The sequence below is a fragment of the Canis aureus genome, chromosome 19 (assembly GCF_053574225.1).
Source record: "Canis aureus isolate CA01 chromosome 19, VMU_Caureus_v.1.0, whole genome shotgun sequence".
Lineage (NCBI taxonomy): Eukaryota > Metazoa > Chordata > Mammalia > Carnivora > Canidae > Canis > Canis aureus.
In genome coordinates, this window is record NC_135629.1 from 40169828 (window position 1) to 40182887 (window position 13060).

The following is a 13060-nucleotide window of genomic DNA, read 5'->3' on the forward strand; positions in this document are numbered from 1 at the left end:
TCGCCGCCCAGCCTAGATCCCGGGGGCGGCGCCGCCTCGCGGCCCGCCCCGCGGCCCCGCCCGCCCCGCGCTCGCTCGCGCCCAAAGCCGGCGGGAGTCCGGGCCCGACCCGGCCATGTCCACCGAACCCGAGCTCATTGAACTGAGGGAACTGGAGCCCGCGCGGCGCGGAGGTCCGGGCCGCAGCCGGCTGGAGCGAGCGAACGCGCTGCGCATCGCACCGGGGACCGCGCGCAATCCGGCACGGCAGCTGGTCGCGGGCCGCGGCCACCACTTCCAACCTGCGGGGCCCGCCACGCACACGTGGTGCGACCTCTGCGGCGACTTCATCTGGGGCGTCGTGCGCAAGGGCCTGCAGTGCGCGCGTGAGTAGCAGCCCCGCGCGCTGGGAGAGCGAAATGCGCGGCCAAGGGGCAGTGCCGTCGCTGCGTGTCAAGTCGCAAAGGAGGGGGTCGGTCGGCAGGGTCGGTTCCCAACTGGCAGTGGGCCAGGTCCACTGCCTTTGCTCCATCGTGTAAGAAAGTGCAGGCAGACAGATGGTTTATAGCCTTGTTCTATACCACCTGCATTGGGCGCACATTTATGCAGAGGCGGATGCCTGTGAATAACTATGAACAAGGTGCTGATTTCAAGCTTTTTATCTTTTAAGTGCCTTGGCTCTTCTTGAGAAGTCTGTATTTCGACCAATCTCTAAGTCCATGTTCCCAAGCCTGCTCTTTCCCAAAGATTCACTCACTGCCCCACCCCCCCAGAATCTCTGGGAGGAGGGGGAATTTACCCACCTATGGAGGCGAGCAGGGAAAAAGTACCTTGGGTGGGTCTTCTACAAGCAGGAATTTAATTAAGCAAATACCTATTGCAGGCCCAGCCAACCAGGTGCTAAAACACAAAACATCACACACCAGCAGTCTTTCTGCCAGCAAGCAGAGGCTGCTGTCCCACTGGCTATACACCAGCTAGAATTGGTTGGGATTTTACAGCCCTCCAAACCCCTATGCCTGGACTTCAGACCTGTTGAATCCATCACTAGGAATGTATCAGCAATTTACCAAAAAAAAAAATCATTTCAGTAGGCAGCCTGGAATTGAGAGCAATTGAGAATCACTGCTCTGGCCCATTTAGGGATTTAGAGAAGGTATCCTAGGCCTATGTAGGTGTAGAGACCCTCTCATCCAGTACAAGAGTCTGTCCTGAACACCAGAGCTGTGACAGAAAACCAAGCATGAGCAAGGGCTGAGACATTGCAGTGATCCCATGGAGAAATAAAGTGACATAGGGATGAAATACAGGACAATTTGGGTATGTGTCAGAAGCAAAGAGAAGAGAGGGATCAAGGGTGATTTGGGATTTTTGCCTCAAACAGGGACAGTAGTGATTTTTGCTAAGATGAGAAGCTCTGGGGAGAGGAGAGGGGAGGTGAAAGAAAAGTTGGTTTTGGTCACATTGGGTTGACACAGGCTTTGATCTGAGGAGGGAGGTTAGGGATGGAAGACTTGGATCTGGGGTTGTACACAGAGCAGGGCAATGGCAGTGATCAGGATTGAGTCTCAAACACTCTTGCCCATTAGATCTGGGAGTTGAGGCAGAACCAAAGAAGCTGAGCAGGAGCTGCAGGGCATGGGAGGAAAACCGGGGCAATGGGGGGCCCTGGAAGCCAAGGGGAGCAAGCATCAAACGATGCTGGGGGGCATGGTGAGGATGCAGAAGGGATCTGGCATTGGAACGTGCACAGGTTGCTAAGGACCCTAACCATTATCCTGGAGGGAGGATCAAGCCTGACTGGAATGGGTAAAGGAGAGAGTGAAGATGAGGAATTACACTGTGTATGCAGATAAATGATATGTTTTGGTGTGAGGGATGTAGACAGATGACAGCTAAAGGGGTTAAAGGGTTAAAGATTTGGGGGGTTTGCCCTTCAAGTAAATGCTGGGGGCGGGGGGGGGGGCGCTTGACAGTGCGGAAGGGGGATCTCCGTGCTAGAGATCCAGCTATTCAACCGGCCTGGATCCCTAACCGCCTGAGGCCTTCCCGCCAGTTTCCAGACGTCGGGAGACCAACACTAGAATCTGCATAGCAGCGGCAGGGTACCCGGGCCGTAAGACAAGGCGGGTCATGCAAAGCCTGGCGGCAACGGCCTTCGTCCCGGGGTTTCTCTGCCGTCCCCGGGATGCTTCTCTGAACTGGAGCCGGGGCTCCGCCTCACGGCCAGGCCTCTCTGCAGATTGCAAGTTCACATGCCACTACCGTTGCCGCGCGCTTGTCTGCCTGGACTGCTGCGGGCCCCGGGACCTGGGCTGGGAACCTGCGCTGGAGCGGGACACGAACGTGGTGAGCGCGGGGCAAGGGGTGGCGTACGGAAAAGGTGCGCAGACCAGCCGGCCACACGGCAGGAGTTGCTTAGGGCCGCCCGGTTACGCGCAATGCGCGTTCGAACAGCGGGTTTTCCCGCGGCCGAGAGCGGCTTGAAGGGGTACCAGGGATGCTGACTCCGCGCGGATTGCCCGGAATAGCCGAGGCTCCACGCCCGCGCAATTTCCGCACCTTCCCGCATCCGCATCCGGTCGTGCAGCCACGCTGGTGTACATGCGCAGACGCTCCGACTTGTTCCCCAAAAGAGGTGTGGTCTGCGAGGCGGAGCCGAGCTGGGCTGCCTGGGCTATGAGGTCACTCCTGGAGGCGGGGCGTGTGTGAACCCGCCCCTCGAAGTCCCCCCCAATGAGAAGGGAGCCAGATCGTGGCTGTCTACGTCTCGGCGTTAACGGTTGCGGCGCGAACCCTGATCCCAGCGCACGCGCACACGCGTCTCGGGCGGTGGTTGGAGGCCACGGGCGCACGGGGCTCGAGGAGCTGGCGGGCGGGCGCGGCGATGGGCGAGGTGGACGCGGGGACGCCTTCTTTCGAGATGACCTGGAGCAGCACGACGAGCAGTGGCTACTGCAGCCAGGAGGATTCGGACTCGGAGCTGGAGCAGTACTTCACCGCGCGTACCTCACTGGCGCGCAGGCCGCGTCGGGACCAGGTGGGGGCCGGGGTTTTGGGCGGCGGGCCGGTGATGATCGCCAGGCCCCTGCGCCTTTCCGCTGAGTTGCCGGCTCGAGTCGGTGCGCAGTCCCTCTCTCCCATCAGTGGGGATTCCATACCGGCCCGGGGCCCGCCCGCGGAACCGTGTGCCGGGCTCTCGCGCCTCGGTGCCGGGCGCCGAGGCCTTGTCGTCTCTGTCACAGACCGGTTGAACCAGGGGAAGCAGCTACGTGGCTTGGGGTAGACCCGGGACGGGCATGATCCACCTATGACTAAAGCCGACTGCGCAGTCTGGACGAGCACCTCGGTTTCTGCGTTCGGACGCTCCCACTGCCTCTGGGGGACGGGGGTGGAGGTGGGGGTGGTGGGAGGAAGTGGAAGGGGAGGTGTCCTCGCCGGGAACTGGGAAATGTGTTTAGCAGGAAGGTTCGGGCCCCTGCGTTTGTACTCCTGGTCGGAGCCAACTGAGTCCCCACCTCTTACCCAGCTTGGCCTGCCACCAGCTGCTGGAAAGTGGAGGATTCTGGAGTGGACCTGCCTGGAGTGCTCGCTTCGGGAGCACATATACTAAAATTGGTGTGGACCTGTAGGAAGAGTATTTGGGAATGGATGGGCAGGAAGCCTAGTTCTGGACTGTTAGCAAACAGGAGCATCTTATCCACAGGAAGTGAGGCAGGCTAGATAGTACAAAGCCCAGAGGAGGGGTCAAGAAAGAGGGGCCACTAACCCAAGACTGTAAGATGTGGTGCTAGAGCAGCTGTTCCTCTCGGAATCTCCTAGGTGTCCCCATTACCAGACACCTCTGTGCTGTGTGTCATGAGTGTGAAGGCCAAGCTCAGGTAACTGTTCTAGAGCTGGTACACCTCAGGGGAGCACCCTGGACAGAGCATCAGGGAAGAGAGACGGGGACCCTGAAGCTCAGGATATCTTGCAGCAATAGGGCAGAGTTCCTCACATGAACCTCGAAAAGGGACTTGTGAGTAATTCTTCAGATGAAAATTTTATACTCTTAGATTAAATTTTACTCAAAAGTTCAGCCCAGATCTTAAAATATAAGGTTTGAATGTGGATCCCTGGGACTGTCACTCAGGCTTGAGCCATTTTCCATTGTGGAACGGTGAGAAAACCACAAGACATGAACCAATTGAAAAGGAGTCTGGGAGGGGATCCCTGAGTGGCTCAGGGGTTTAGCGCCTGCCTTTGGCCCAGGGCGCGATCCTGGAGTCACGGGATCGAGTTCCACATCGGGCTCCCTGCGTGGCTCCTGCTTCTCCCTCTGCCTGTGTTTCCGCCTGTCTCTTTCTCTCTGTCTCTCTCTTCTCTCTCATCAAAAAATAAAATCTTAAAAAAAAAAGAAAGAAAGAAAGAAAGAAAGAAAGAAAGGAGTCTGGGGAGTCCCCAATTGTATGTAAAGTAAAAACCATCAGTCACTATGGACAGTGGTAGAGTGGACAGTGGGTCAGTGTAGTGCAGGAGAAGGGAAATTCCATGGTCCTGCTGTGCACACCTCTGCGATGGCTGTTGGAATCCTCCAACAGGAAGCTTTGGAAGTGGAAAAAGAAACTTTTTTCTTTTAGAATCCTGGCAGGACAATGCAGTGCCTCCTGTCCAAGTCCCTTGTTATATGAGTAAAGATGCTAAGGAAGGAGGAAAAAAAGTACTAAGGGAGGTTTGCCTGGAGAGGGTAAGAGACTAGAACATAGGTCGCTGCACCTCAGTCAGGGCTCCTTGATAACTGAGGAAGGGATGAGTAAGAAGCAAGTGTTCTCATCCTCAGGCTGGAGCTCAGAGCCATCACAAGGAGGGGAAATAGGTTGGTGCCATCTCTCTGCCCACTGTTCTGTAAACAGAATTCTCTTCCTTCTGGTCCTGGTACTAGAGTTTACTCCGCTCTCCTCCTGCCCCATAGCACTCTCCCATCCTGGTACTTCTTCCTGTCCCAAGCCCTCTCCTTGGGCCTGAACAAATATATCCACCCTTTATTCCCAGGATCCAGCCTTCATTTTACCAGCCAATCTTCCAATCTCCCATTTCCGAGGGCCCACACTATTTGTTCATTACTAGTCTTAGAGGGTTTGTCCCTCCCCGCAGTAAGATTTCTACTGGAGTTTTCACTTCTTAGTGCTCTCCTCCATCCAGAGGATTTTTTTTTTAAAACCTGGGGGAGCAAACAGGCTTCAGTCCCCACCTCTCCCCTAATACTTTTTCCCTGTGAGGCCCCCACTTCAGTCCTCAGTGCCACATACTTACTGGCAGGTTCTAGGTAAAGAGCATACTGCTAAAAAGCTGTTCCAGGTGTACAGTCTCATCTATCCTCCCTATTCATCCCCATCAGATGGTTTAAGCTTAGGGGCTCCAAGGCAGCAGTCAGGGAGAAGCCTGCCTCTCCTAGGCTCAGAGCTGGACACGAGGTTATTCTGCAGGAGACCAGCTGATAAGAACTCCCCTGGGACAAAGCATTGGTCAGCAGTGATCTCAGCTGTGTCTGTGACACTCCCATTTCAACCAGGGCTGACGTCAACAGGAAGTAAGGCTGATGCAACGGAACCAGGGAGTTTGGTAGAAAAAAAAAAAAAGTTAATTCAGAGCTCTGGCTGCCCTGGTCCCTACTCTACCCTTCCAACAAGAATCCAGCCCCTGGAGGATTGGGGGCTGTGCTGAGTAGTAGAGCTAAAACTCTTTGGGCTAAACCTCCAGATAGGAGGGAGGAGGTACAGAAGCCTACCTGCTTGGCACTCGTGGGACAGGCTCTACTAGGAGGCAGATTGGAGCCTGGCCTGAAGCAACCTTTTGTGCAGCTTGTGTCAAGATCAAATGACATGTCACAGTGGTTTCCTCCCAATGTGTGAAACATAACAAAGCTGGCCCCAAGTCCCCCATGAGAGGGTGTTAACATTGTACAGGTTGCCCTCACCCTCATACCCACAGCTAGCTGAGCTCCTGGTGTACACCAGTCCCCACACCTTTCACCCTGTGGTCATGGCCCTTTGCCAGGGCAGAGTGGCCAAGTAGTCTCCCTTCTCTGGGACACCTCTGACCCCACCTAACTAGGATGCTGAAGTCAGGCTGTGCACTTGAAAGGTGGTTTTACTGTCAATAAGAATCCCACATCTTGGGATGCCTGGCTCAGCAGTTTAGTGCCTGCCTTCAGCCCAGGGCATGATCCTGGAGTCCTGGGATTGAGTCCCAGATCGGGCTCCCTGCTTGGAGCCTGCTTCTCCCTCTGCCTGTGTCTCTGCCAATCTCTCTCTCTCTCTCTCTCATGAATAAATAAATAAAATCTTATTTAAAAAAAAAAAGAATCCCACATCTTTTTTTGTATATTCAGTTGTCTTGGTTTTAAGGTATCCTTAGGGCCTCACCCAGTGCTGAGGAGACCTCATGTGGGCAGCATTAAGAAGCCAAATGACTCTGCCTTTGCTGTGCCCATCCATAGCATGCAAAACCAGGAGCAGTAATGGATTCTTCTCATCAGGACTCAAGCTTTGTAGTCAGTTTCCAAAGGCTCCCCCAGACGCAGTTTTTCAAAGTGGCCCACAGACTCACCTCTCTGTCTGTAACACACATTGCAGTGTGATAGGTTCTTTTAGGGCCCTATGTCCATCCTGTCCCATCTTTCAGGATGAGCCTGCGGAGTGGGAGATACCTGACCTTTCTCAGGCTGAGGTTGAGCAGAAGATAAAGGAATACAATAGCCAGATCAACAGCAACCTCTTCATGAGCCTGGTGAGTCGACAGCCTGGGGAAGGGGTATGAGGAGAGGCTACAGCTCTCCTGTATAAGGTATTCTTGGGTGGGCCTAAGCAGTGATTTATTCACATCCAGCCTAGTCCCAAGTGGACTAGCGGTGTCCAAGTCTGTTCCATCTCACTAGAACCTAGTCATGGTTCGGTTTCTCTTCTTCAGAATAAGGATGGCTCCTACACAGGCTTCATCAAGGTTCAACTGAAGCTGGTGCGCCCTGTCTCAGTGCCCTCCAGCAAAAAGCCACCGTCCTTGCAGGATGTGAGGCGGGGCCCAGGGCGAGGCACAGCTGTGAAGCGTCGCACCTCCTTCTACCTGCCCAAGGATGCTGTCAAGCACCTGCATGTGTTGTCACGCACGCGGGCACGTGAGGTCATTGAGGCCCTACTTCGCAAATTCTTGGTGGTGGATGACCCCCGCAAGTTTGCACTCTTTGAGCGGGCTGAGCGCCATGGCCAAGGTGGGCTTCCCATCTACCCCACCATGCATGAGGGTATATATGCATGCACCATGTGTGAGGGGCTAAGTGCACTGGGCCTGACTCTAATCAAACACTCTTGCCTCCCTGCCTGTCCCTCAGTGTACCTCCGGAAGCTGTCGGATGATGAACAGCCCCTGCGTCTGCGGCTCCTTGCAGGGCCCAGCGAGAAGGCCCTAAGCTTTGTCCTCAAGGAGAATGACTCTGGGGAGGTGAATGTAAGTACACAGCCCTCTTTCGGTTTCTTGGTTGTCATTGGGCAGGGCTAGTGGGTTGCAGCTGCATTAAAGTTGGAAGGAGGAATAGGACTGGAGAAAAAGCCATGCAAAGCCTCTCCAGGAGTATGTGAGTCTTGTAGCTACAATGAAACTTTCTGGCTCCAAAGTATTGGGTCTGTGGAGACACAGTGTGGGCATAACCTGTCCACAGATTACTGGGGAACATCTGGTTTGGTTGCCTGTCTTTGAGGTGATTGCTCTACGTTGTGGGGCCCATCTTCTAAACAGACTATTGTCAAGAATCCTAGCTCAGGCCATTCAGGCCAGAACCTAACAGAAAGCCTCATCCTAGCTGTGCGACATGACTGCTGCTCTTCTCTGGGGAGGGCCTCCTGGTTTGGCCATGCCTGCTGCAGCCTGTTTCCCCCCTCTCCACCTGCAGTGGGATGCCTTTAGCATGCCTGAACTACACAACTTCCTGCGCATCCTTCAGCGGGAGGAAGAGGAGCACCTACGCCAGATCCTGCAAAAGTACTCTTATTGCCGTCAGAAGATCCAGGAAGCCCTTCACGCCTGCCCCCTGGGGTGACCTCTCATACCCCTGGATGAAAGGAGGAGAGTAGGCAGCGCCGAGGGCGTGCCGTGTGAGTGTGACAGGGCCCATGTGGCCTGAAGAATGAGTGTGCATGGAGGTCGTCACTTACTGGGGGAATGAGCCCAGAGAACAGCAAGGGAGCTGGCCCCCTGTGTCCACCCATGAGTGTAGCAGAGCATGGCTCTGTACCCTTCTGCCCTTCGTGTAGTGGGTCATGGTGGGCCAGGGTTGCCCCTGGAAGCTGCTCCAAGCTTGCAGCAGGGATAGAGAAGAATTAAGTCTCCTTAATTCATGTCTCAGATACCAGAATCTTGGGAGACCCTACAAACAGAATAGGGTCATGTTTGGAGGGAGGAGGGCCCTCATCTATGGAGAAAGGTCGTATGTTTTGGGTCTTGGATGGGGGCGGTCAGGACAGTCAGAGCCAAGGGCGGGTGTTCAAGATAAGGCAAGCATAGGGGAAGAGTCTAGGTTTCCCTCTACAGTGGCTTCTGACTCCTCATACACACTGGGATCAGGGAATGCTGGCTCATGGTGCAGCAACAGTGCCTCAGTGCCTCCTCCAAGGAGGATGTCCCTAGGCCAGGGTCTGTGTGAGTGTAAGCACTGGTCCAGGTCTGTGCCTTGTTTGCCAATCAAAGCGAGGGTCTTTCCCTCAGTTATTTTTGATGATGTGTGCGAATGTATGTAATGTTTTGTGGCCTCAGCTGCATACCTCCTGTGGGGAAGGGGGTGGGGGTGACAGTCATCATCAGGGCCTGGGGCCTGAGAGATTTGGCTGAATAAAGATTTAAGAATTCTGCTTTTGAACTCTTTATTATGGGCCCTCAACTGAAGTTGCCCCTTATGTCAGTGGCTGCCAAGGGTGATGGACAGGCTCACAGAGCACCTTCTCAAAGTCACCATGTGATCAATTTGTGAAGGATATGGGGTACAAATATGTTCTATCATTTATTACACAGCACCATGGGGTTCAGGTGGTGGTAGGGGCAAGAATATAAGCTAGAGTTTAGGGAACTCACATCCCTCCCAATACACACATACACACACACACTATATATATATATATATACCCCAAGCTGTGGGAGGCGTTTTCACCAAATATTTACTGAGCTACTACTGTGGACCAGATACTGTTCATGGCACCGAAGATGCGACATCTGTTAATTCTTGCCTTCGTGAAGCATGCCTCCTAGTGAGTTTGTAAAGAACACTGAAATTCTTCAGACTGAACGTAGCTATACATTTGGCCAATTAATTTTCCTTAGGTTTTGTTTCTCCTCTACATGCGACAGTGTAGATCGCAGAAACTGGGAGTAAAAGGGAGTCCAGAGGGCAGTGCGCCGCCTGGCCTGGGGCAGCCCTAAAGTGCTGGTTGCGGGGAAACTGGTGGTTGGGCAGGCCCGCTGGACCTGACCTCTGCGGGTCGAGGACGTCGGAGCCGCCACACATGAAGAAAGCAGGAGGACACAGCGTCCACTTTACTGGGTGGGAGCTGTCCCAGCTGAACAGAGCGTGGCCTGCTGGGACCTGACGTTTCGCGGTGCCTGCTGGGATGCCTAGCTTCTGAAAAGGCTATTGGTCCCGCCCCGAGGACCGACGAGAGAGCCAGCCAATCAGAGAAGGCAGCGTGCAGAGCGTGCGGAAGCGGAAGTGAGGTTTCCGTGGAGACAGCGGAGCCTGCGGAAGGCGGCGGCGGCGGCAGCGGCGGCAGCGGCGGCGGCAGCAGCGGCAGCAGCGGCAGCACCTGCCAGCGGAGGCCGAAGCAGGGCATGGCGGCGCCGACTGTCCTGTGAGAGCAAAGCGGCCGCGGGGCTCGCCATGCGCCGGCGGCCCTGACATGGGCGCCAGCGGCTCCAAAGCTCGGGGCCTGTGGCCCTTCGCCTCGGCGGCGGGGGGCGGCGGCCCGGAGTCGGCAGTCGCTGAGCAAGCTTTGGTACGGCCGCGAGGTCGAGTCGTGCCCCCCTTCGTATTCACGCGCCGCGGGTAAGGGTGCGGATTCCGCCCCGGGGAGAACAGGCGGGCGGCGGGGCGCCCCACGTCAGAGGGATCTCCAGTTCGAGCCAGGAAAAGTCCCATGTTTCGGGCCCCCGTGGGATCAAGAGGTGGGGAAAGCAGAGCAGTCAGTTCCTAGAGACCTGGATGCTCTGAAGGTCTCCCTAGGGGAAGATTGGGCCTGCGGCTTGTCCATGGGCAGGCCCTCTGCACGGTAAAACTGAGATAAAGCCTCCCTGAGACTTCAGGATTTCTTCCTTTCATCCCTTCCAGCTCAGCATGCAAGTTGAAGGCTCCTAGCCTCCGTCTCCTCCAATTCTTCTGAAGGAGGAATAACCCTATTTTGGCTGTTTCCATACCCCACCGTGGTGGCGTTGGGTCTCTGAGGGTAGTAGCCAGGAAAGTAGGATCCTAGTGTTGAGGATGGAGCCTGGGTAAAAGGACCCTCACCCAGATACGTTCTCCAGATCTGGAGTGCTGACCTCCCCTATCTTTTCCATGGGCCCAGACGGACTACTATATTGGCCTGCCCCTGTTGGGCCCAGGGAAGTGGTACTCGTGATGCTGGAGACTTGACTGTAGATACTAGAAAGAGCCAACCGTGGTAGTTTGCCTACAACAGCCACCTGGGGTGGGTGGGGAGGATTCAACCTTTTTCTCTTTAGGCTCCCTCCTAGCTCAGGCAGCTGCCATCTCAGGTTGGCCCAAGGCCAGCAGTATTTTCTGGAGTGAGACACATGCCTAGGTCATCATGCTACCCACTCTAGAAGTCCTGGGTGAAGGCAAGGGCCTGAGGTTGACGTGGCTACTTTTTGCTTAACAAACCAATGATGAGAACTGGCCTTGGCAATGTGCTCTGATACGATCTCTCTTCCTAGAGCCTGAGAGGGTAGCCCTGGCTACCATCCCACTCCCCACTTGCTTCTCGTAGACCCAGGCCCTAAACAAGGGTTTCTTCCAGCTTATTATCCTCTCTCCCTCCCACCAACGTTGTTCCTCCCCATTTGGAGATGGGTACACTTCCCTGTAGTCTGGTCATTTGCCATGACCGGGTATGGGGCTCCAGCCCAGCCCGTTCCCTGTCTTTCCACACAGCTCCATGTTCTATGACGAGGATGGGGATCTGGCTCATGAGTTCTACGAGGAGACAATCGTCACCAAGAACGGGCAGAAGCGGGCCAAGCTGAGGCGGGTGCATAAGAACCTGATTCCTCAGGTGAGGGGCTGGGCAGTGGTCATAGAGCCTATGTTGAGTATATGGAAGTAGACCCAGATGGGGTCTGCTGTCATGGTGGGGGCTTTTTGGGGGGAGGAGCTGGCCCTCACAAGCCTCTGTTTCCATGGCAGGGCATCGTGAAGCTGGATCCTCCCCGCATCCACGTGGATTTTCCTGTGATCCTCTATGAGGTGTGAGCCTGGGGAGTGGCAGGCATAAGCACTCCCTACCCCATCGAGAAACTCCCAGGCTCAAGGTGTGGCTTCCATTAAGGAACCTAAGCTGGGGCCACAACCCTGAATAAACTGCATTGGCCTGGAAACTTCAGCTGTGAGCAGGGCAGTCCTGCAATATTGGTTGGGTGTTGGTTTGTATGTGGACAAGAGGTGGCTGGTGGCTGGCGAGGGCTATGGCAGAGTTACCAGCCCACCTTCCCCAGCAATCCCTATAAGGAGCATGGCAGGGCATATGCTGGTCAGGAATGCCTGGTTCCTGCACCCTTGCCTGGCCTGCTTTCTTCCAAGCTTGCCTAGGGCCCAGCCCTGCTAGGGGCTACAGCACTTTACAAGCAAGGTCTGCCTTCTTCCAGCCCCTGGGCTGTGGGAGCTATACACAAGTGGGAACTTCCTTTCCCTCATTTCCCTTACCCCCTTGTTGGAGCATTTCAGCCGTTTGCTACCTCGATTCCTTCTGTGTTGGACAGAGGCAGAGAGCAGTGCAAGCCTGATTCTTCCTGCCTGCCTGCTCATCTGTTCCGACTCTCAGATGGATGGACAGTTTTCTGGCTGTTAATAGGAGATGGGACTGGTGTGGGAGGATTCTCCCTTCACCCAGGGCTGGACTGATCCCTCCCCCATTGCAACTACTGTTGCCCCCCCCCCCACACACACACACACACACCCAGTTGAGAGGGCATAAGACAGACGGGATCAGGAAGGGCTATGATGCCTGTGCCTATGGGGAATTGCCCCAACCCACCTACTTTGTCTATTCCTCCTTGCCTTTGTGCCAGCCCCCCCAACACACACACACACACACACACACACACACACACCTACCTACCCCTGCTATTGGGAGGAGATCATCTGCCACCCTTTGGTGAGGGACAGCACGCTAGGGCTGGTGCCAGTAGCGGTAAGGAGCCCACCACCCTTTTTCCTACAGTATACCCATCCCTCAGGATCAGTCAACGGAAGGTACTAGAGCCCCTGGGTAGAGACATAAAGGAGAGATCAACCATAAAGGAATACTTAAAATGTGAAAGTTTGTAAATAGTCTAGTCCATGATGTTGGGGCAGAGTCTGATTTCTACATCAAAATGACTTTTTTTTTTAATTCCTTACTGTGCAAGCTCTGTGCTTTTAAGAGTATGGGAAATGGCTTGGGAAGGGTGGTCCCCAATCTAAGAAAGCTGTTGTGTTATTTGTTTAGTTTCAATAAAATTATTTGTAGACCCTGCATACAAGAGTGCCATCTGCTGTGACATCCAGTGTCTAGATTGGGCCACTCTGATGGCCCCCCATGTATATCAGCAAGGCTCAGTCCCAGTAAGCCTGAGCCCAGCCTGTGGTCATCCCAGCTGTGACCAGCAGGTGGCAGTGTATTCACAGCCCTCAGGGCAGGCCCCCTCAGAATGGAAGCCCTAACTTGTCTATTGTGTTTAATAGGTGGGGACTATTGGAAGGAATTGGAAGGCTTTGGGGTGGTTCACTAGGGATTGGCCCCACCTGCCAGACCTGATGTGAGACCATCACCTCAGGTAGTTCAACAGCTATCCTGCCCCAAGCAGTGCC

The 13060-nt window shown here is 54.8% G+C and overlaps 2 protein-coding genes across 3 annotated transcripts; both read left to right on the forward strand.

Moving 5' to 3' along the window:
* The first annotated feature begins 93 nt into the window (after nucleotides 1-93).
* Nucleotides 94-8858, forward strand: RASSF1 (Ras association domain family member 1). Of its 2 annotated transcripts, XM_077858796.1 has the most exons (6): nucleotides 94-365; nucleotides 2222-2328; nucleotides 6643-6747; nucleotides 6928-7225; nucleotides 7346-7461; nucleotides 7904-8858. In XM_077858796.1, exons 1-6 carry the CDS (start codon nucleotides 116-118, stop codon nucleotides 8048-8050), a joined length of 1023 nt encoding a protein of 340 aa, XP_077714922.1. In that variant the 5' UTR covers nucleotides 94-115; the 3' UTR covers nucleotides 8051-8858. The 2 variants fall into 2 exon arrangements, with proteins under 2 accessions (XP_077714922.1, XP_077714923.1); XM_077858797.1 differs by lacking the exons at nucleotides 94-365; nucleotides 2222-2328 and adding an exon at nucleotides 2697-3019.
* Nucleotides 8859-9760: 902 nt separating this feature from the next.
* Nucleotides 9761-12732, forward strand: TUSC2 (tumor suppressor 2, mitochondrial calcium regulator). Its single transcript, XM_077858801.1, has 3 exons — nucleotides 9761-10042; nucleotides 11147-11267; nucleotides 11399-12732. The coding sequence occupies exons 1-3, from the start codon at nucleotides 9897-9899 to the stop codon at nucleotides 11462-11464; spliced, it is 333 nt and encodes a 110-aa protein (XP_077714927.1). The 5' UTR covers nucleotides 9761-9896; the 3' UTR covers nucleotides 11465-12732.
* Nucleotides 12733-13060: the final 328 nt, after the last annotated feature.

Bases quoted from the DNA above. Each gene is read 5' to 3' on its own strand.
- RASSF1 (XM_077858796.1), top strand. From the start codon at position 116: ATGTCCACCGAACCCGAGCTCATTGAACTGAGGGAACTGGAGCCCGCG. The intron at 366-2,221 runs GTGAGTAGCAGC...GCCTCTCTGCAG, and splicing joins CAAGGGCCTGCAGTGCGCGC to ATTGCAAGTTCACATGCCAC. The intron at 7,226-7,345 runs GTGGGCTTCCCA...CCTGTCCCTCAG, and splicing joins GGCTGAGCGCCATGGCCAAG to TGTACCTCCGGAAGCTGTCG.
- TUSC2 (XM_077858801.1), top strand. From the start codon at position 9,897: ATGGGCGCCAGCGGCTCCAAAGCTCGGGGCCTGTGGCCCTTCGCCTCG. The intron at 10,043-11,146 runs GTAAGGGTGCGG...CTTTCCACACAG, and splicing joins TTCGTATTCACGCGCCGCGG to CTCCATGTTCTATGACGAGG. The intron at 11,268-11,398 runs GTGAGGGGCTGG...TTTCCATGGCAG, and splicing joins ATAAGAACCTGATTCCTCAG to GGCATCGTGAAGCTGGATCC.